General features: G+C 41.0%; 1 protein-coding gene across 1 annotated transcript; it reads left to right on the top strand.

The window, feature by feature from the left end:
- The first annotated feature begins 326 nt into the window (after nucleotides 1–326).
- cep76 (centrosomal protein 76) lies at nucleotides 327–18,611 on the top strand. The gene is made up of 13 exons (XM_051956417.1): nucleotides 327–594; nucleotides 1,647–1,802; nucleotides 2,038–2,122; nucleotides 2,231–2,455; nucleotides 2,544–2,729; nucleotides 9,097–9,194; nucleotides 9,404–9,532; nucleotides 9,826–10,014; nucleotides 13,055–13,221; nucleotides 13,891–14,050; nucleotides 14,634–14,807; nucleotides 16,136–16,353; nucleotides 18,195–18,611. Exons 1-13 carry the CDS (start codon nucleotides 532–534, stop codon nucleotides 18,331–18,333), a joined length of 1,989 nt encoding a protein of 662 aa, XP_051812377.1. The 5' UTR covers nucleotides 327–531; the 3' UTR covers nucleotides 18,334–18,611.
- The last annotated feature ends 4,210 nt before the right edge of the window (nucleotides 18,612–22,821 follow it).

Below are 22,821 nucleotides of genomic sequence, written 5' to 3'. Positions count from 1 at the left end.
AAATTACCCTAATGTAAAATTGTCTGAGGTGACGGTAAAATAGTAGATGGAAGCATCAATTCTGACTCAAACTACAATTCACACTATTAAGGGTCCTTTGATGTTCGTCGCCGACCGTGACGGAATTAGGGCGACCAACAAAAGCCCTGAATAAAATTGTAAATATCTTTCAACAAAAAGAAAATAATAGTAAATTAAACGTGCACTATAATTAAGTATATCGCCAGTGACATCGATTTCCACATAAATAATTTAGTTTTTGATCTGAAATGTTGAGGTATTGGATTTACACGAAGGACTGTGTCAGGCACTAACGGAGACGTATTCCCGCTTGCTTTTCCGCCACAGTTTAAACTGGCAGCTGTTATGCTGTCAAGACAAGAAATTTGCTAGTGTGAGAGACGACAGAGGTCTAGAACTTTTAGATATAGCCCAAACAAGAAAGTATAGTTGTTTATTGCTCTTAACAGTGTCTCTTTACCAACCTGGCTAGCTGTTTTGTCTTAACCTGACTGGAGCTACTCGGCAATAATGTCTCTACCTCCAGAGAAAGCTTCCGAACTGAAGCAAATCATTCACAATCATCTGCTCAAGGTGAGCAAACTAGAAAGCTTTTAAATCAGCACATGGTGTAAACAGTGTCCATTTGCATGCCGTAATGCCTAAGTTAAATGGTTTATTAGGTACGCCTATGTTTATGACGAGGGGAAAGTTGTTGTGTCGCCAATGCTAACTGCGTTTCAAAGTAAAGCCAAATGATAGAATCAAGAATCTTGATTGTCATTGTGTTTCCACACAGCGAAACTGTGATTGATGACTCCCAGCTATATATAAAAAAATCTAAAAAGGCCCACTATGTACAATAGAATAAAAAATACTGAATGATAGCTATTTCCTTGTTGACAAAAGCACATATGAGAAATCACTTTTTACGATCTGGCGTCATTAAGCCGTGTCTGTTAGTAGGATCGACTGTGCTAGCTATATCGGTTATGTTTAAAGAATTCGTGACTACCCGCTGTAGGCTACTTAACTGTTATCCGCCTATACAAGCCAATGTGAGACCAACTGACCTCCACAGATCTGTTGGCAGATTGTACTGTAGATCACATGAGTAGAACATCCTGATGTCTGAAAAGCATGCTTAGCTATAATTTGTAGAAATTATGTACTGATATCGTTACAAGAGGAGGAAAGTAGTGAAAACCTTATTGGTGAAGCTCAGTTAACAGTGTTCTAAACCTGTGTTTCTTTGGATAAAACCTCCTGTAGGTCCACTGGTGTTGAAATATCTCTTGATGGGATTACTTTCTCATTTAGATTTGTCAGGGCCTTTTCTGATTCACTTTGAGTTTTAAGTTCCTTTGAACTGTCTTTATTTCTTTCAATAATGTTTTTACCTTTTCTAGCACTGTGTGGATTTTTTTAAACATCATTTTATTATTGGTCCTTCACTTCCTGTTGATTTCATGACTTGTGTTTTCTATCTTCAAACACTTTGCGAGTTGGATTTTGAAATGTGCTCTAAAAAAGATTATTAGTGTTGTTGTTGTTGTTGTTTTTATTATGATTATATAACAGGTATGGCTGTTGTTTGGGTGAAGAAAGAAATATCCGTGTCACTTTATCCCCTTTCTTGTTGTTAGATCGACATCCATGGGAAGATCCGAGAGGTGTTGGCTGAGACTGTGAGGGATGATAAAGACTCGACTCATCGGTCTCTGTCTGAAACAGATTTCCTACATGCTCTGCAGCGTAGAGGCATCATAGATGATGTGATGAAAGACCTCCATTTTACCCAGGTGGCCACTTTTACAGGAGTGTCAGATCTGTAAAGTTGATGAGTCTTGATGTAGGAGTTAATTTTAATTCAGTCAGTTCAAAACTTGAACAGCCTTTTTCTAAGCAGTTGATGTTATTGATAACAGCCCTTTTAATCGATTAAGAATGCAAAGAAAACTCACATTTTATTCTTTGTATCTGCTCTGTCAACATCTCTAAATTGGTAAATAATTCATTTTTTTCTGTCCTTGCTAGGAGACAGACACAAATGCAGAAACAGGATCTCCTCCAAAACCTGCTACTCACTTTATAGACAAAGATATTACTCAGCTGAAGAAAAGTAAGAAACATCATTTAACAGCCCAGACAAACTGACAGAATAGTACACCTATATTCTATCTCCAAAGCTGTGTCTGTTAAATAAAAGGCATTCTGTTTTTACTCTCAGCCAACATAGACCCATCAAGGCGGTACTTGTATCTCCAAATGCTTGGAGGTAAGGCCTTTCTGGAGCACCTACAGGAACCGGAGCCTTTTCCTGGTCAGGTGTGTTCAACATTTACACTCTACCTACATTTCCGCAACCAGAGGTTTCGATCAAAACCTGTGCCCTGTGCCTGCGAACCTGACCTGAAGGAGGGCTTCCTCTTAGAGATCCACAAGGATGGCATCGGTACGTCAAGCACCACTGCTGCTGTCTGTCAGAATTAACTGTTGTTAAACTGTTTAACCTAATTTTTAAATTACTTTTGGCTTTGCAGGAGAAGGCAGTAAGATGGCGGATGCGACTGCCATGCTGTCTATGTGTGATCCAGTTCACTTTGTGTTAATCAAGACAGACACCTCCAGTGAGACAACGCTGGTCTCGTCCTACTTCCTGGACTGGAGGACAGTTCTCACCTCACCCACTGGCAAGACGTGTTTTGCTGTAGAGCTGATGGGAGTCGGTGAGCAACAGTTATTCTGCTGATGTGATAGGTTCTAAAGAATTTTTATATAATCAAGAATTATGAATACAGCTCATTAGTGGAGCCTAGTATCACAGTTGTGTGTTACATAAAATATAATGTTACAAGCAAAACAATGACTTTTCCTCTTTGGAGAGACTGTTAAATCTTCTTAAATAAGTTGATCTATGACTTCGATTATTCACACATACAGTATTTGTAATAATTTTTGAGACACCATTCAAAAAAATGCACTATTGTGGAAACAGTTTGCAATTATCATAGTCTACATTGTGTGATTGTATGTATACTAGAGGATAAAGAGCTCATTTAGCTTTATTTATCATTTTCAGCTTTATCTATCATGCATTAAAAATACCATTAAAAGGGACAATATTTTATTTAAATTCTGTATTTGTCATCTTAGTTGAGTAAAAGCAGCCATTCTAAGAAATTATCCATTTCAAAATGTTGTGCATTGTGTCACTGCATTATAATTATTAATGCAGTTAAAAATGACTAAGCTATTTCAGTTAATTTATAAAAAGATCCTCTTGGAGCTTTCACCCTGAGGCTTATAAAGCTTTATCTTAGCCTATAATGGTAGTCCCTAATTACCTCAGCCAGGAGGTTATGTAATCACCGGAGTTTGTTTGTCTGTCTGTCTGTCTGTCTGTCTGTCTGTCTGTCTGTCTGTCCGTGTCTGTCTGTCTGTCTGTCCGTGTCTGTGTCTGTGTGTGTGTCTGTGTCTGTGTCTGTTTGTCTGTTAACAGCATAACTCAAACAGTAATGGACGGATTTTCACCAAATTTTTACAGGATGTCCGGAAGAGCAAAAGTAACAATCGATTAGATTTTGGAGGTGATCCGGATCACCGTCTCGATCCAGGATTTTTTTGAAGGTCGAAGGACGATAGACCTTTTCGCAATGACGTCAGAGTCTGGGACACGTGACCATACCTTCCTTAGCAACGCACGCCGCCATTAAAAGAGGGGGCAACAAAGTCCTTAGCAACCGCGATTTGACCGCCGAAACCGCGCAGTTTTGACCCGGAGAAAAATGTCTGCTGATTATTTCGGAAATCTTGAGCCAAAAGCCAAGCTACGGTATAAAGAAAAAATAGAACTGGTTGGTTTGCAGTTATGTCCGTACCAAATTCCTCTGGTTTCATGGGAAAACGACCCTACTAGGTGGCCAGATCTTCAATGGCACTCCATTTACGAGTACCTTATCAACAGCCCAGACATCCACACAATGGAGAAGATGAAGACTTATAAAAGCCTGGACTCATACGTTTTCTTTGAGGTATGCTTATATTTATATGTTTTTGTGCATACAGGTCAATGTCAGAATGATAAATGCCTTGTAAGATACGGCTACACCAGCTGCGCTATGCTAAGCTAATGTTAAGCTAACGGGGTGAGCCATTACACCTTTCAATTTCAAGTGGAAGTAGTGTATGTATATTAGTTAGATGTGCATTAGCAAAACTAAGACTCAGATACCTGTAAATGAGCTCTACCCACCCTTGGCCCAAGGGTATGAGGTGCTAACAATAATGAGGACAATGCTGCTGATTACAACATAGTAGTTAGCAGAACGAAAGGGAGGAGAGAAGGGAGACTTGTTTGTTCAGTATTGAGTTTAGGAATGTTTAAAAATAGCAGTGTGAGTAGAAAGACCCCTGACTTTTTGTGGGAAGCACAGCTAGCACTAGCCTAAGCTAAGTAGCTAGCCCTCAACATTTCAGATAATTATAGACATCATAAGCTGCAGTCAATTCCAGCCATTTTCAGTACAAAAAATTGCTAATATTCTATTTGTAAATAAAAATATGACGAGAAATACAGGGAATATTGGACGCGCATCGCGAGGTGCATTTCCTCGAAACGACCTATTCGTGGAGTATATACCGACTTCAAGACATGTTTTGGACAAAATAGTTTACTGGCTTGTTTCGTCTGGATGTCCAAGGTTGGATTATGGCCGTTTTTTTGTGGAATATTTTCATCTGTGTGTAATAATGAACCCTGAAATGTGAGTCGCGCTGTGTACGTTGAAGCCGTGAATAGAGAACGGATGGGTGGATATTCGTTGTTTGTCGGACAAATGTGTTTATATTACCCGCTGTGGTAATCACATCTGAAAGTGGTTTATACCGGCGGATTCATGATAATCTAAGCTTTCCATCGGCGTATAGTGTTTGTATAATCGCGTTTGCAGTTTCAGACATTTAGCAAATTGCTTATGCAAATCTCAAAGTGTACGGCCTAATCCCCCGCGGCAGGTTCGGGCTTCCCGTGCGAGTCGGGACCGACGAAACGAAGCGGCGGCGACGCGTACGGTACCGTCACACAGGCGCCCAACTCTACGTGCGTGCGGCGGAGCCGCGTGCAAAACACTGTGCTGTTACACTGTACATGCATGTTATGCTTTCTGCGCAAACTGTTGAAACTCAATACAATCCATCCATGACTTTTTGAGTTATGCTGTTAACAGACAGACAGATGGCCTGGCGGAGGTCTGCGCTCTCCGAGTGCTTTTCTAGTTGTTTATTTTATCGCACTGGCTGTTTATTTTATCGCACTGGTTGTTTATTTTATCGCACTGGTTGTTTATTTTATCGCACTGGTTGTTTATTTTATTGCACTGTCTGTTTATTTTGACGCACTGGTTGTTTATTTTATCGCACTGGCTGTTTGTTGCATCACACTGGCTGTTTATTTTATCGCACTGCTTGTTTATTTTGAGGCACTGGCTGTTTATTTTATCGCACTGGTTGTTTATTTTATCGCACTGGCTGTTTATTTTATGGCACTGGTTGTTTATTTTATCACACTGGTTGTTTATTTTTACGCACTGGCTGTTTATTTTATGGCACTGGTTGTTTATTTTGAGGCACTGGCTGTTTATTTTATCGCACTGGTTGTTTATTTTATCGCACTGGCTGTTTATTTTATCGCACTGGTTGTTTATTTTATCACACTGGTTGTTTATTTTTACGCACTGGCTGTTTATTTTATGGCACTGGTTGTTTATTTTGAGGCACTGGCTGTTTATTTTATCGCACTGGTTGTTTATTTTATTGCACTGGTTGTTTATTTTATCGCACTGGCTGTTTATTTTATCACACTGGCTGTTTATTTTATCACACTGGCTGTTTATTTTAATCGCACTGCTTGTTTATTTTATCGCACTGGTTGTTTATTTTATCGCACTGGCTGTTTATTTTATCGCACTGGCTGTTTATTTTATCACACTGGCTGTTTATTTTAATCGCACTGCTTGTTTATTTTATCGCACTGGCTGTTTATTTTATCGCACTGGCTGTTTATTTTATCACACTGGCTGTTTGTTGCATCGCATTGGCTGTTTATTTTATCACACTGGCTGTTTATTTTAATCGCACTGCTTGTTTATTTTATCACACTGGCTGTTTATTTTATCGCACTGCTTGTTTATTTTGACACACTGGCTGTTTATTTTGACACACTGGCTGTTTATTTTGACACACTGGCTGTTTATTTTGACACACTGGCTGTTTATCGCACTGGCTGTTTATCGTACAGGATGTTCATTTTAGATTAAAAATCTCTCCAGAATGTTTTGTTTTCAAAACAATCAGTCTCCTTTTACAACTTTTGCAAATTATTTATTCATATTTCTGTGTATGAGCAAATATAAGCTGCCAATACATTTGTGATAGAAGATTTAGAAACTGATATAATGTAGTTTTCAGCAGACATAGGAATCATTATTCACTGAACTTTTGACACTGAACCAACTTCTAACCACACCAAAGGCTTAAAGGCCCACAGGAGTCAAAACAACAGAAATCTATTGCAGAGGCTTGGATATAAAAGGTCATAATGCAGATATAATATGTGCTTTCTGAGCGTTAGCATTCATTACATATCCTCTAGTCTTATAGCTAAACATGTAGAATGGTATGACTGCACCTCAGCATTCTGCTATCAGGGGAACTATTCTCTGGCTTCTTAGCACTAATTAAACCATGACATGAATATGAATCATTTTGAACCATAAATCACATTAGAAGAAGGCAGATATTCACCCCTACAGGCCTGTCCAGGTGTTCAGAATTTACTGTGATATTTTTGATGTTTTATTGTTTCCATTCCATCCATCCATCCATCCATCTTCTTCCGCTTCATCCGAGGTCGGGTCGCGGGGGCAGCTCTCTCAGCAGTGATGTCCAGACCTCCCGATCCACGCACACCTCCTCCAAACTGTCTGGGGGATCCCGAGGCGTTCCCAGGCCAGCCGAGAGACATAGTCCCTCCAGCGTGTCCTAGGTCTTCCCCGGGGTCTCCTCCCAGTGGGACGTGCCTGGAACACCTCCCGAGGGAGGCGTCCAGGGGGCATCCGAAACAGATGCCCAAGCCACCTAAGCTGGCTCCTCTCAATGCGGAGGAGCAGCGGGTCTACTCCGAGCTCCTCCCGGGTGACCGAGCTCCTCACCCTATCTCTAAGGGAGCGCCCAGCCACCCTGCGGAGGAAACTCATTTCGGCCGCTTGTATCCGCGATCTTGTCCTTTCGGTCATGATCCAGTTTTCATGACCATAGGTGAGGGTGGGAACGTAGATCGACCGGTAAATCGAGAGCTTTGCCTTCTGACTCAGCTCCTTCTTCCCCACAACAGTCCGATACAACGCCCGCATCACTGCAGACGCTGCACCGATCCGTCTGTCAATCTCTCGCTCCATCCGCCCCCCACTCGTGAACAAGACCCCGAGATACCTGAACTCCTCCACTTGGGGGAGGGACACCCCACCGACCTGAAGGGGGCAAAGTACCTTTTTCCGGTCGAGAACCATGGCCTCGGATTTGGAGGAGCTGATCCCCATCCCGGCCGCTTCACACTCGGCTGCGAACCGCCCCAGTGCGCACTGAAGGTCCTGATTCGATGAAGCCAACAGGACAACGTCATCTGCAAACAGCAGAGACGAGATCCTGTGGTTCCCGAACCGGACTCCTTCCGGCCCCTGACTGCGCCTAGAAATTCTGTCCATAAAGATAACGAACAGAACCGGAGACAAAGGGCAGCCCTGGCGGAGACCGACGCGCACCGGGAACAGGTCCGACTTACTGCCGGCTATACGGACCAAACTCCTACTGTGGTCATACAGGGATCGGACCGCCCTTAACAAAGGGCCCCGAACCCCATATTCCCCCAGAACCCTCCACAAGACACCCCGAGGGACACGGTCAAACGCCTTCTCCAAGTCCACGAAACACATGTGGACTGGTTGGGCGAACTCCCATGAACCCTCGAGGATCTGCTGGAGGGTATAGAGCTGGTCCAGTGTTCCGCGACCAGGACGAAAACCACACTGCTCCTCCTGAATCCGAGGTTCGACTATCGGCCGGATTCTCCTCTCCAGTACCCTGGAATAGACTTTACCAGGGAGGCTGAGAAGTGTGATTCCCCTATAGTTGGAACACACCCTCCGGTCCCCCTTCTTATACAGAGGGACCACCGCCCCGGTCTGCCAGTCCAGAGGTACCGTCCCCGACCGCCACGCGATGCTGCAGAGACGTGTCAACCAGGACAGTCCCACAACATCCAGAGACTTCAGATACTCAGGACGGATCTCATCCACCCCCGGAGCCTTGCCACCGGGTAGCTTGTGAACCACCTCAGTGACTTCAGCCCGGGTGATGGGCGAGTCTCCCCCGGCATCATCAGTCTCTGCTTCCTCTCCGGAAGACGTGACGGCGGGATTGAGGAGATCCTCGAAGTATTCCTTCCACCGTCCGTCGTTGTTGGACGGTGTTGTTTCCATTCATTACGGTTAATTACCTCCGCCAGGAGGTAATGTAATCACTGCAGTTTGTTTGTCTGTCTGTCCGTGTGTGTGTCTGTGTCTGTTTGTCTGTTAACAGTATAACTCAAAAAGTCATGGACGGATTTTCACCAAATTTTTACAGGATGTCCGGAAGAGCAAAAGTAACAATCGATTAGATTTTGGAGGTGATCCGGATCACCGTCTGGATCCAGGATTTTTTTGAAGGTCGAAGGACAATTGCGAAGGATGGCCGCCAGGCCATCTCTCTCAATTGTACAGACAGAGGTCGCCGGATCGATCCCAGGCGACGGCCGAATTCCGCGCGGCCGGTTCGGCCTGCCCGAGTGAGTTGGGACCGACAAGTTTAAAATATCCAATAAATTTCGTTCCACTTCACAATTGTGTCCCACTTGTTGTTGATTCTTGACAAAAAATTAAAATTTTATATCTTTATGTTTGAAACCTGAAATGTGGCGAAAGGTTGAAAAGTTCAAGGGGGCCGAATACTTTCACAAGGCACTGTATATGCTCAAGTTCTGAGTTTGTGTGTCACCAGGAAGTGAATGCAAAGTTCCAGCTGGTGTTTTGACTGTGAGCCTGGAGCTGTACCCTCCTCTAACAGAGACTCTGAGCGCCGACATCATCAGCACACAGGTTTGCACACCAGAGTCTCTTTATCTGTCTGTCTGCTTCATTATTCATGAATCGGCTTAATGTGAACTAATAGTGAATCATTACAACAGAATTCCATTAATGCTGCGAAGAATCCATCGTCCTCAAAGTGTGATCCAAAGGCAGTGCTGTAATAGAAGCATCAAAGCGCTTTATTGAGGAACTGATGTCATGGTTTGATTCTCATTCAGCAATCGTTGGAGAGACAGAGGACGGCAGAGAAGGAGCGGCTCTTCCTGGTTTATGCCAAACAGTGGTGGAGGGAATTCCTGGAGATCAGACCATCACACCAGTCCAAACTGGTCAAGATCTTTGCGCAGGTTTGTCTGCGTTCTACAGTGGAAGAAAACATGATGGCACAGTTTTGCTTATATTCAAAGACATTTTTCTCTTCTTTAAAACCAGACTCTTGCCTCTTTTATTGCTGTGGAATGAAAAGCAGAGGGTTCACATGCACTGATTAGGAAGCTTGTTAGTAAAGCTTAACTGCTACTGATACACCAGTTTGTGTCATTAGGGGTTTAGGAGGGAAGATCTCCTACATTCCTGACTAGTTTATCAGACTGCTTATATTATCACGGTACCTCTGATTGTATGTCTGCACGCTCTGCAGGATGAGAATGGCGTAAACAGACCAGTGTGTTCCAATGTACGTGTTCTCCGGGCAGGACGCCTCCTGGAGAGCCCCCGACAGGCGGCCCGATTCGTCAGCCTGCTGGCCCATGAGAAGGCCCCAGTGGTGGGCGGAGGAGGCAAGCAGGAGCAGTGGTGCACGTTAATGGCTTTCCTCTGCAGAGGGAAGGTAAAGAGAAGTTTCCGGCTGCTTGTCAACCACAGCTGGAATGGGTTCATTTGGTGAAGACAATGCACTTCCTGTGCTGCTAGATTCCTATTATTCAGGACAGAGTCAGGTGAATGTCACTCAACTGGCTCAGTTTTTCTCCAGGTCTCTGAGAGTTCAGACCGAACATTCAAACTCACAGTAACGTTTTATAAAACTGTTTATATTTTGAAATCCCATAGATCTAAGGATAGAAATATAGTTTTGACCTTGAGCTACACTTTTTCTGACAAGTCAAGCAAGATGTCTCAAGAAGTGTCTACTGTGCTATTTCGTTGTGTGATTTAGTATATTGTTTGTGACACTGTTTTTAAGTAAGTGCAAGACAGACATCCAAACCGTCCATTTGCCCCCTCTCATCACAAGGCTGTACTTTACTTATTATAAGTAGAATATTTTCTTTGCCCTGTAAGACTTTGTAAACACTTTAAGACATATCTTACGGTGCTATAATGCTAATAAGGACAATCATTTCCGAGTTTAAGAGCGGGTGATACGATCACCAAAACAGTTCAGTTTGCAAAAACAACAAATGTTTGGTTCATAATGTGCTGTGTTCAAGTTACACATATGTGTCTTCAAGGATAACACTGTAAAAAAAAGCAACTACTAAAGAAGGTAAATTATAAAGTTCTTTATCAGTACAGTGCATAAAAACATGAGTTCCCATCTGCAGTCGGAAACTTAACTTAAATCGACAACACACTTTTGGCAGTTTGATACGACTCAATATCTTTCTTGCCATTATTATCAGATCATGCAGTTTTAGCTACTCCAGACTTGCTGCCAAATTGTCCACGATGAGACACACACAACCAACCAGTCAACCCAGTTAGACAACAGTTTTTTTTATCTGCATGATGTGACATCAGGAGTTGTTCTAACAAACAAGATTACAAGCAAAGTGAGCAGAAAATCTGTGGAACGTAAGCACAACAACAGGAAGAACTCAGCATGATAGGCTGCTTTGGTATCAACGTTGACACAGACTTTATTAATTGTGTGACCATTTTCCTTATTTGGCAGATTGAAAGCACAGTTTTTGTCTCAGGGATTTTATGATTTAAAAAATAATTGAATTGCTCAATCAAAAGAGAGCAAGGAGTACATTACCTTATGTTAAAAATATTCCAGTAGGTTTTACTGGGATTTGAATACAGATTTTAAAGAAGACTAGTATTAGATCAGTACTTGGTATCATGAGTGAAAAAGCTGACACTGGGCATCCCTAGTAGAAAGAACCATAAGTCATTTAGAGTGAATTAAATGATCGCTGCATTACAGAATAAACTGTGAAGACGTCATCCTCATACAACCTCTGCTGGCTCCTTCTGGCTACAATGTATGGTTCAAATCATGTCACAGCTTTCTGCTGTGTTGCCCTAAAAAGTAAAGTTTTGCTCCACAGTCAGAGAGCATCACATAAACTTGGTTCAGCTGTGTTTACACTAACTCCGTTTCTGAGTAAGGCTGACTGTGTCATTTCTGAGAAAGGAGGATTTGTTACATGGTGACTGACTGATGCATTTTCATCTCTCAACTAGATAGTGGGGAATTTCCCAGACCACCACAGGATAAATGTTCCCTGCCTCTCCTCTGTGAGCGGCTGGCAAGACAGACACAACACAACTCTCACAAAGTGGCCCTTGTCAGCTGTGATTTATGAGTTTCATTCCAGGGAAAATTAATTTAGCCTCATCAGTCCCCAGCCTGTTCCGATCCTGCCGTCCATATTAGCACTTCTGGGGAACATCTATCATTCTGACTTGCCCGTAGCCTGAGCCAGCACGCTGCAGCAGCAGTCTCCCGCTCAGCTCAGGTCTCTTTACCGGAAAAGTTGTATGAGTGAAATAAGAGTTGCTTACTGTCATGGACAATTTGATGACTGCAGAGCTTATTTCCTTTCCAGTGGACTTTTCTTGTGTGTGTTCAACACTTCTGAGAAAGGCTAACAGTGCAGCAACAACAGGATATTGTATTCTGTTGAAACAGACTGTTGCAGTGACATGATGAATTAGTCAAGGATGGTGTGAAAACAGCATTCGTTCTGCCAAAATATGGGAATGGGATAAGTCACAGACCATCATAGTATAAATGATGAATTTGTCCCAATAGAAAGGTCAAACTTACAAATATTCTTATAACGGCTTTTACAGATTTTTTTTGAGATTCTATTGTGGAATAAACACTGGAAATGAAGAAGCCAGCTGTCATACATCAGAAAGCTTGGGCTGAATTTGGATTGCAATAAAATATTTTAATCATGAAGTAATATTTTCAAGAGAACTGTTGTAAAATCATGGCAGTTACGCAGTAATATGTTGAGGTTAAAGTTGTAATATTTCAAGAATAAATTTGTATTGAGTTTTCAGGACAGAAGTTGCAATATTTAGAGGATAAAGTCATATTTTGTGAATAAAAACATACTAATTTGGGAATACAGTTACAGTAATTCAGGATTAAAGTTAAAAAATATGAATTTGACAGAATTTGTGAAGAATTTATTTTGGAAAAAAGTATCGATATACGGAAATAAAGTTGTAGTGGTTTGACAATAAAGTTGGAAAATCCTGGCAATAAAGTTATATTATTTTTTTAATAAAACTGTAGTATTTCTTCAATGAAATCATAATGTTTCAGGAATTAAGTCATGATGTTTCATGATCATTTTTTTCACTCTACACAGCCCCCAAGAACAACAGTAAATACTTAAACTTTGGCATCTGAATATAGGTCCAGTCACTTATAGTTGATATTTCATCGACATCTAATTATACTTTGAGAGTGGAGCTCACTCGAGGCTGTTTGTTTCAACAAGTCAACCAGGGCTGGAAGATCTGTTGTAACTTTGTTGCTCTAAAGAGGCATTTGGCTTAAACTGAACCACAAACAATCCTGTTGCTTTTAATATACATAAAACTTGACTCCCATGATGTCAGTATTGTGATTTTTACATATCGCTCTCCCCAGTAGATCTGAGCTCGCTGTCTGTCCTCCCCAGGGCGACTGTGAGGACCACGCCACCCTGCTGTGCAGCCTCCTGCTGGGCTTTGGCCTGGATGCATATGTGTGTGTGGGCACCAAAGCCAAAGGAGCTACACATGCCTGGGTGCTGACCCGCGGTACTGACGGGAGCATCACCTTTTGGGAGAGCCTGACAGCACACAGGTTCATTTTGTTCTTATTTTTGTATACCTAATAAGTATAACACACACACTGCTTGAAATTCTTTAGGCTCAAACTGTACCTTCCACATTGGTACTGTCTACATAGTAACATGCTGAACATAGACGGGAACGCATCCTGTTTTATCTTTGGATTGGACACTTTAAAGGTTGCAAAAGAAGAAAACTTATACTTTAGAAGAAAGTAATTTCTTAGAAAACCCTCTAAAATTTGATATATTTTTGGTTGTTTTGCAACTTTCAAAACCAAACATCATCTAAGAATCCATTCAGCCACAATGAGCTCTTTGTTTTTGTCTCAGATATTTCAGGATATCTCAGAATCCCTTCAAGGGATTTCAGTGAAATTAGGCATCAAGGCTTTGACCCAAGAACCAACTGATTACATTTTAGTGTTTTTCCATCGCTTCCAAACCACGAAGCCCAGCTTGATTTTTCACTAGATGGAATAAATGTCCTCACAGTGACATTCTTAGAGGATATGTGAATAATATTTAACTTTATTTTATATCTATAGTATATACTTGTTAGAAGATCATTTCAAGTTCTGCATTATGTGCCATGTTAATTGTGCCAAACAACAAATTAATGTTTGTAATGGAACTGATTTGGACTTTATGTATTTATTTATTTCCCAAATATGTGTGGTCAGATACCTGCACCGGGCCATAGATCCAGATGCCCCACCGCTGGCTCCTACACCCAAACCCTCATCCCCCTACCGCACTGTGGGCTGTGTCTTCAACCACCAGACCTTCCTGGCCAACTGCCAGCCCTCTGATGCTGTGGAGCTCTGTGTCTTTGACTTCCAGGTAGAAGCATAATGCACCTCATAGTTTCCCTCACCGCAGTCACAGGATGACTAAGGTGACAGCTGTCAGCCTTATTAAATAAGTGTCACTTATATTTCATGGTTCATTGCTGCATTTTTTAATTATTAGGACACTTTATTATTGGAAGAGTGCTCTGATGTATCATTATACTGTTTGTATTTGTTTTGGAATTGTGTTCACGTTTAGTGTTTGCTGAAATGAGATTCAGTATGGAAATCATCATTTAAGCTGCATATCAGATTGGCCGGCGAAGGAAATCTAATCAAATAAATAGTGATGATTTTAAGTCAGACAGAGGGCAAAGGTAGCCTGGAGCAGAGAGCTGTGGGCTCGCAGCTCGCTGGGTGATTGCCATCTTCAATCGCTGGACCAGCAGCCAGTTTGTGGGGAGGGAAATTGAATCTCTAACAGTTTCATTCATCAGCAGCCCTTGTCCTGTCATGTTGCCCTAAAGCAAGGCACAAAGCTCCAAGTGGACACAGAGGAGTTGGCCCAAGTGAATGGAAAAAATAAACCAAAATGACAGCATCACCTAAATGTCACTGTGTGTTTTTCCCGTCAGAATCAGTCACGGTGGAAAGCGATGAGTGAGGAGGCTCTGAAGTCTGTTTGTGCCCCAGGCTCCACCACCTCTCTGCCCCCTCTGCCCCCTCTCTGTGCCCCATCTCTGGATCCTGCTGCTGCCAGCAACCACCTGGAACTGGAGATGCGTTACCTGGTGTCAGAGCACAGGAAGGTACAACAAAGTGCTGCACTGGATGTGGCTGCTTGAGTGTTGGGCATTTTAAGATGATGGTTGAGAACAAAACCTGCTGAGAGGATGGTGACCAGTGACAACTATGCATTTCCACCTACCTGCTTCTATACGTGTTGATTGTTCATACACACACAAAAATTGTCAACATAATAAACAAAATACCACTAAAGTTTAGTAAATAAAGTAAATAAATCATGATGTACACGAGGCATGTGACTTAAACTTGATCTATGGTTTCTCAGAAGAGATTAAAAATGGCAGATCACTGCAATGTAACCTTCCTCAAAACACACAGATCCATTTATATTCTTTTTTATATACTTAATAAGTCATGTAACACACACACACTGCTTGAAACTTTATGGGATCAAGCTATAACTTCCCTGGTGGTACTCTCAAAATAGTAACAGTTGTGCATAAAGGGGAACACATCCTGCTCTTATCTTTGGATTGGACAGATTTAGTGTTCCAAAAGAAGAAAAGGCATAATTCAGAAAACAGTATTTTCCTAGAAAACCCTCAGCATTATCTTAGAAACTGTTTAGCTACAGTGAGCGTTTTGTTTTTGCCTCAGGTACCTCATTAGACACTCTTTGTGTGTTTGTCAGCAGGATGTCTGAGAATCCCTTTAAGGGATTTCCATGAAATTTCCAGACTTTGACCCAAAAGCCAGTTCATTATTGTTTCTGTTCCATTTTTACACACGTTAATAAACTGATTGGAAACACTGATAATTTTGAAAATACTAAAACAAACACACTAAAGTTTAGTAAATAAATAAATGCATCGTGGTGTATATGAGGCTTAAACATGGTCTATGGTCCCACAGAACAGATGAAAAACGCAGATTAACAGACATCTAGAAAACTGATATATTTGTGCTTTGATTGTAATGAGCTGTAATGTACACCAACATGGACTAATTCCTTACTGAGTAATTAATTTTCTATTGTAGATTTTGGTTAGAATTTGCACTGGAAAGAAGACTTCACTAATAGACCAAATATGCCAGCGTTTCTGGATGTTATGAGCTAAAAGTGAGCCGTCTGTCTTATCATCTTGCAATAATACCATATTCTGTATACACATGCTATATTATGAACTGCATTTGACCAACACATTCTACAAAATAGATGAGTGTGAACAAGTGTAGCTGGTTAATGTCAGGGAAGTAAGAAAATCTGTTTGTTTGTGCTTTTAATGAACTCACCCTTTAAAGTGCTATTAGCCAATTAGTCCATAGTTCAGTGTTGTGTCTTAACATGTAATTAGAACTACTGAGCTCTGAGGGCTTCTGTCTCCTCCAGGATCTGGATCTAGCGACAGTGTGGGACGACCACCTGTCCTACCTGCTGTCCTCAGCCCTGTCAGCCTATGAGCTGGAGCGCTGTACCGGCGTCTCCTGTGGCAACGAGGAGTTCCAGGACGCAGTGAGGAGGGCCGTACCAGATGGACACACTTTCAAAGGCTTTCCTATACACTTCCTGCACCGCAATGCTCGTAGAGCCTTTGCCACCTGCCTCAGGTGAGACAGTTCTAAACACAGTTTGAGGAGTGGGGCTGGAAGTGGGTTTGAAAATCCCAGTTTTTCAGACGGAAAAACTTCATGGTGGCCGTTTCTGTTTGAGGCTTCTTGCATTCCACTGAATACCATTATACTTGATGGAGCTTTTGGTTTGTGTGTTTTGCATCGTTCACGTCAGATAAAGAAGACTGCACATCATGTTCCTACAGCTGAACGTATATGAAAGAACAGTGGAAGTAGAATGTGGAACTTGTTGAGCTCCACACAGGTGATGGTGAAATGAGAGCAGTGAGTGAAGCTGTGCAAAAATATCAACAAATTCTGGAAGGCACTTGGTGCTTAGTGCCGTGATTGAAGCCTAAAGCGGCACGGCAAAACCACCACTTTGCCCAAATTTGCAAAATGCTTCAGACTGATCTGGACCAGCAGCAGTGTAGCGTCACAGATTTCTGAACTCTGACCTCTCTGTAGAGGACAGAAGAGACGAGAACGTCCCCATGGGGACCAGCAAATATGTTAGTTCTATATACAGGATGTCCCTAGAGTGTGGACACAAAGGTAGAAATACATATTGTCAAGAAATTACATTTTTAACAACATTTTATTAAGTATATTAACTTTATGATATATTGAATGTTATATATTCAATAATTAATCAAATATACATTACCAGTCAAAAGTTTGGACATACACCGCCGTCAAAAGTTTTAGGACACTGTCTCATTCAAATAAAGTAGAACCTGTCCTACAACTCTTTACAGGGGGTGTATTTCATCACATGGATGTGATCAGGGCAGGACTCTGATCATACATGTAAAGTTTCAGGCAGATTGGAGCATGTTCAGGACATTTACACAGCATTTGAAATTTCATGGCGAAGGATCAAAATTCCAGAGGCCGCCATGGACACGCCCTTTGACTTTGGAAAAAGATTTTAATAACTTTGGATCATTAAGGCCTCCTGTATGTACTGGCTGAATTTGAGGTGAATTGGAGTTTCCCCCTAGGAGGAGTTCGCTCTAGAAAAAAATGAAAAATGGGCAAAATCTGACATTCAACGCAAAATAGCTCACTTCCTGTTGGGTTTGGAATGTGGCTGTCACTGACTTTTTTGTTCAGCCTGATGTGCTGCATATGTGTACCAAATTTGGTAGATACACCCCCTGTCAAAAGTTGTAGGACAGGTTCTACTTTATTTGAATGAGAAAGTGTCCTAAAACTTTTGACAGGGGGTGTACCTTCTCACTCAGTGTTTTTTTTATTTCATTTTTTTCTGCATTATAGATTAATACTGAAGACATCAAAACTATAAAAGAATACTTATGGAATTATGTTGTAAACAAAAAGGTGTTCATCTTCAGTATTAATCTACAATAGAGAAAATAATACAGATACATAAAAAGCATTGAATGAGAAGGTGTGTTCAAACTTTTGACTGGTTGTGTGTATTTAATATAATAGCCATATTTAATCTGTGGAGGCAAAAAATGACAGATTTCCTGTATGCCCAGACTTTAGGGACACTCTGTAGCCTAACAGTGAACCAGCAGGAAATAAATGCTCGTTCACACATCTACTGTCAGCATCATTACGAGCCTCTTTGTTAGAACATGACAGAGTTAAACAGAAAGTGTTCTGCTGTGTCCTGAACTGGCAAGTTACCTTAGTTTGAAAGTGAACTCAAAACTCCCAGCATCCCTCTCCTGTCTCCATCGTAGATAGCTTCATAGTTTCTCTCTTCTTGTTTCTAAACACATAGCCCTCTGTGCCGTCTGTCTTAGTTTTTTAAGTGGCAGTACTTTGTGTTTCATGCTCTGTATTTCTTTCTGTTTCACATGCAGGTCTCCATTCTGTGAGGAGATAGTGTGTTGTCGTGGCGACCACGTGAGGCTGGCGGTCCGTGTTCGGGTGTTTGTATACCCTGAGAACGCATGCGCAGTGTGGCTAATGTTTGCATGTAAATACCGCTCTGTGCTCTGACCAACAGACGGGCGGTGTCCAAAAAACAATTCAGAAACTACCAGCTTGTGTTGCAGACTGACCCCAGACAATATTCTATATCTGCAGAATGAACCATATGGACACGGGGCTCTTATAAAAACAGCTGGAGACACACTGAGACTAAATCACATTTAATTTGTACAGAAGTGTTTGGGGCTCTCCTCTGATGCCTTTATTTTGTAGTCCACTATACTCATTGCTTGTACAGACAGTTACACTATTTATTTTTGCAAATAAAGAGAATTCTGTTCATCTTATTGTGCATTTTGTAGAAGTCTTATTGTGGACATCTTCATGTGCTTTTTGCTGTCATAAATGTTAACAGATTGTTTTTAGTTGCTTGAAATACTTTAATTTAGGTTTTAATTGCTAAAAAAACTCAATAATTCTGGAAAATTTAGTGCATATTACAGTGTTTTGCCGCTGTTTTTTCTTTTTTTTCCGCTTTAGTTAAATAATTATCACAGATGAGAAGCTTGACTTGCAGACAGAGGCACAAAACAAATGTCCATATCAGATAATACATGACACCTGGGCTTCACTAAGTAAACAAAATACATAGAATTAAGTCAAGTTGCAATCTACATCCTTGTCCATCCATATTTCTTTGTGTAGTGAAGATTTTGCAGTGTGTAAGTTAAGTGAGAGAAACAAAAATGACAGAAGGCAGTCCTCCAAATGTGGATGCTGCTACAACAAAGCTACAGATTTCACAACATGGAGGTTTCACACACCTCTGGAACGTAGCAGCACAGAAGTGTTTTTTTTTTTAAATCACTCAGGATTGCTGTCACCAACACAGTATCTGACCAAAGTGTAGTACAGTCACATCGCTTCTTCTTTTTCTGAGTTCTAGCACTGAATGCTGGCCAGAACGGTGTTTTTGAAGAACGTTATGATGTCACACTGAGGTTCACTTTTTTAATTGTGAAACATTTATGTCAAATGTTGTCGTAATTACCACATGAATTCTTAAGTTAGTATGTTTTTTGTGTGTGTGCATGTGTGATTTCCCGTTGACCTCTGACCACAAAGATTTAATCCATTCATGCTTGAGCTGAAGTGAATGTTTCAGCCAAATTTGAAGAAATTCCCTTCAGGCATTTGTGAGATCTCATGTTCACCAAAACGAGAAACTTAAAGGCATTAGAGGAGATGTAATTTCCTACAACCTTGAACGTAGCATGCGCACATACAACCTCTCCCTCACCCCCCTCTAACCTCCCCCCCTCTTAACATTTACGAAGAAACGCCCCCCTCCAGAAACTTGTGTAGGACTCGTGAAGTTGTCTTTTACGGCTGGGTCCCCCTGGATCTTTATCTGCCATTATTTAAAAAAAGATGAGCAAAACAAGTCGCCAGCTAACTACGAAGCTATACCAAAGCAACACATACAGAAAACACGTAAATCCAAGGCGTACGTAATCTACGTAACTAGGCCTGAGGCGGAAGATTTTTGATTGACAGGAAAGGGAGCAAAGCAAACGCCTCGGTCCGAGCGCGTTGATTGGCTGATGTTTTTCAGGTCCTGCCATGTCCACAGTTTTTTTTTTTTAATTCTTTTAGAGACCATACATACAAGTCCACTAAAGGTCAGTATATTCATTTTATGTGAATCAGACAAATTAAACAAAAAAAACATCCTCCATAATGCCTTTAATGACTGCAGCCCTGCAGCACGGAGGCAGACTGAAGCAGCTTTATCACATCAGATCACACATCATGCAGAAGGTGTATCAGGGCATCAGCATTTTATGTTTTATATTTATCATTTAACCAGATGGTAACAAATTTGCACCTCAGCTGTATGTTGTGGTCATTTCCTAAAATATAACACAGGTATGCTGCTATACAAACAGCAGTTAGCAATGACTGAATCCAAACAGAACCTTCAACTAATTACTTTAGAGTAAATCTGACATCTGTACTAGACAAGATAAGTGCAGGTGGTCTCTCACTGTGTCAGTTTACCGTTTCCATTCTGTGCCTAACAAAGTTAACTTTAATTCAAAACTATTGTAAATACATGTGTCTAATTCAGCGGTGGGTATTGTGATGATTACTCCGAATAATCCAAATATTATAAGCTACAGTAACATTAATAAGGGAAACTGGAACCCAAACTAAATCTGTTTTTGTATATTGACAGTGAAGAAAAGGGGAAATAAAATGCTTTTTTCTCTCTCTCTCTTTCCCCTACTGCCATAAATTAGAAATGTATAGCGCTGGCAGAGAGGAAATGAGCAATCCTCCCTAAACCTAGCTTAATAATGTCAAAGTAATTAAGTTTGTAGTTTTTCTCTTTGCATTGAGGGGTTTTTAAACTCAAATTCGTGTGTAAAATGAGCAGTATATGAAGATGTAATGCATGTTCCCAGCACTAGATGGTGTGTTAAGACAAATGTTGGCGTGTTGGATCCAGCTGTGGCTCTGTGTTCGGTGCAGCAGACCTGTACGCTTAAAGCTCATAGCAGCATCTTTGATTAGAGGCATTACTGAAGCCGTTTACCGCGTCCATTTCAACATTTCTCTCTCGTATAAAATGCATAAAATTAAATTCAACCAAAACAAATATTTAGTTTTTCATTTCAAAAATGCAGAATTTATCAAATTCATTGTAGGAAAAACTGAAGAATGTTATTTAATTCCATTTATGTTGCAAAATCTTAAAAAATATTTGTTAGTTTTTGTGCACAACCAAAAGCCACAGGAATGATTTTGTTCTGACTTGAGGGCTTTTGAAACCCCACAGGCAAATGCTGACTTCTAATTTGAGACCGACTGATTGTGAAATTGCTGAGAGGGCGAAGTGAGAGTTATTGTGCGGTTAGGAGGAGTCAGCTCAGAAAGTTTTGGTCTGATTGAAGTGTCCTTTTAATTGACACACAGAGGGTAGTTTTGTTGTTATGGAGTGCTGTGCTTTGCTCCTTTGTTTTTTGCCCCCTCCCCTCGGTTCCACTACTGTGCAGGGCTGTTTTGGAGCTGAACCGTGGAGGGGAATCGTTGACACGTCAGCCCAAACTTTGACAAGAAGCCTGTGAGGATGGCCAATTAATTCGATTTTTCCACTAGCTAATTTGCAATTCTGCATTTGCCCTAGAGTTGTTGAACACGAGGATCAGGAGGGAGGCTGAAAGAGCGAAATAGAGAGCTAATGAATAATTCCTCCCTTTTTCTGAATGTCACACACACACTCCACTCATTACTGTACAACACAGGAAGAATGTACAGCAAAGGAAATGTTTGATGCTGGGAACTCAGGTATGTTTTCAGCCCATATTAAACAGCAGCACTCAGGTGTAATTGACTAATAGGTCCTGTGGGACAGCAGCCACTCTATAAAACAGGAAGAGAAGAGAGGGGATGCTGGTTTGTAGCAAAGCTGAGCATAACAAAATCATCAGTCACACCTTGTATCTCAGCACTCCTGCTGACAGACTGTGTTTGCTTTAAGGTGAGACTTTCAGTTTGAACATTTCTATGTCACTGTATGTGTTAGTTCCATCTTTTGTACCGAGTCTCACATGTAAATGAAAATATTTGTCATGAATATTCACTGATTTTGTGGAATGACTCAAAAGTCAAACTGACCTATGAATGACTTTGCAGTCCTTATTTTGATAATAGTAAGACACTGGATGACGGTAGAAGAAATGTGCAGGAGGAAACTGTACCTGTCAGTTTGAATTGTCAGAAACACACTTTCTTTTTCACACATTTCAAACATCCTGCTCTTCTGAGGAGACACAAGCTGATAATGAGTATCTTCCGTCTGTAGATGTTTCACCTGCACTTCATAGGTATTGTCAATAACCGCATCATCAGGCGTTATAATGGTGCTGATTGGGAGAATGTATTGTACCTTGCAGCCATCTTTAGCACATTACTGTTTATTACGCCTGGCAGTCAAATAGGAACTTATTGAGAAAAGATACATAAAAACACTTTTGAAAGATTTGAATAAATTTAAAATGATTAATTTGGAAAGCATCTATTTTAGGTATTGATGTGATTTATGGCATATTAACAGACGTTTACACTGAAGCAATCGGTCAGCAGTCACTTGTTTCACGTTCTGAGGATTCTGGTTAGGTTTGGTTTAGTTTGTTTTGTCTTCTGGAAATTAAGTTTGTAAACCCTTCTTCTTCATCAGATGTTTTTTTTTTTTTTTAAATAAAATATCACATAAAACTTGAGGAGATGAACCAGAGGATGAATCTGAGTGAAATGACTGACATTTTCAGTTTCTAGTACAATGTCTCTATAACTAGAGATGGGCAGATATCCATGTCCCCCTTCACAATAATTTGGAAATGCTTTGCTGATCTTTTTCTGTTTAGTGCCATCATCAGCTTAGTATTTTAACAATTCCAAAATTTCCTTCCACTAATGCTAACTAAAATGAACTTCAGTCACATTCTCTGCAGCTGTACTTTGTGTTTAGTGCTGATTCACAAATGTTAGCTG

Source organism: Acanthochromis polyacanthus, chromosome 12 (assembly GCF_021347895.1).
Source record: "Acanthochromis polyacanthus isolate Apoly-LR-REF ecotype Palm Island chromosome 12, KAUST_Apoly_ChrSc, whole genome shotgun sequence".
In the NCBI taxonomy this organism is placed as follows: domain Eukaryota; kingdom Metazoa; phylum Chordata; class Actinopteri; family Pomacentridae; genus Acanthochromis; species Acanthochromis polyacanthus.
This window is presented reverse-complemented; position numbering and strand designations above follow the sequence as displayed.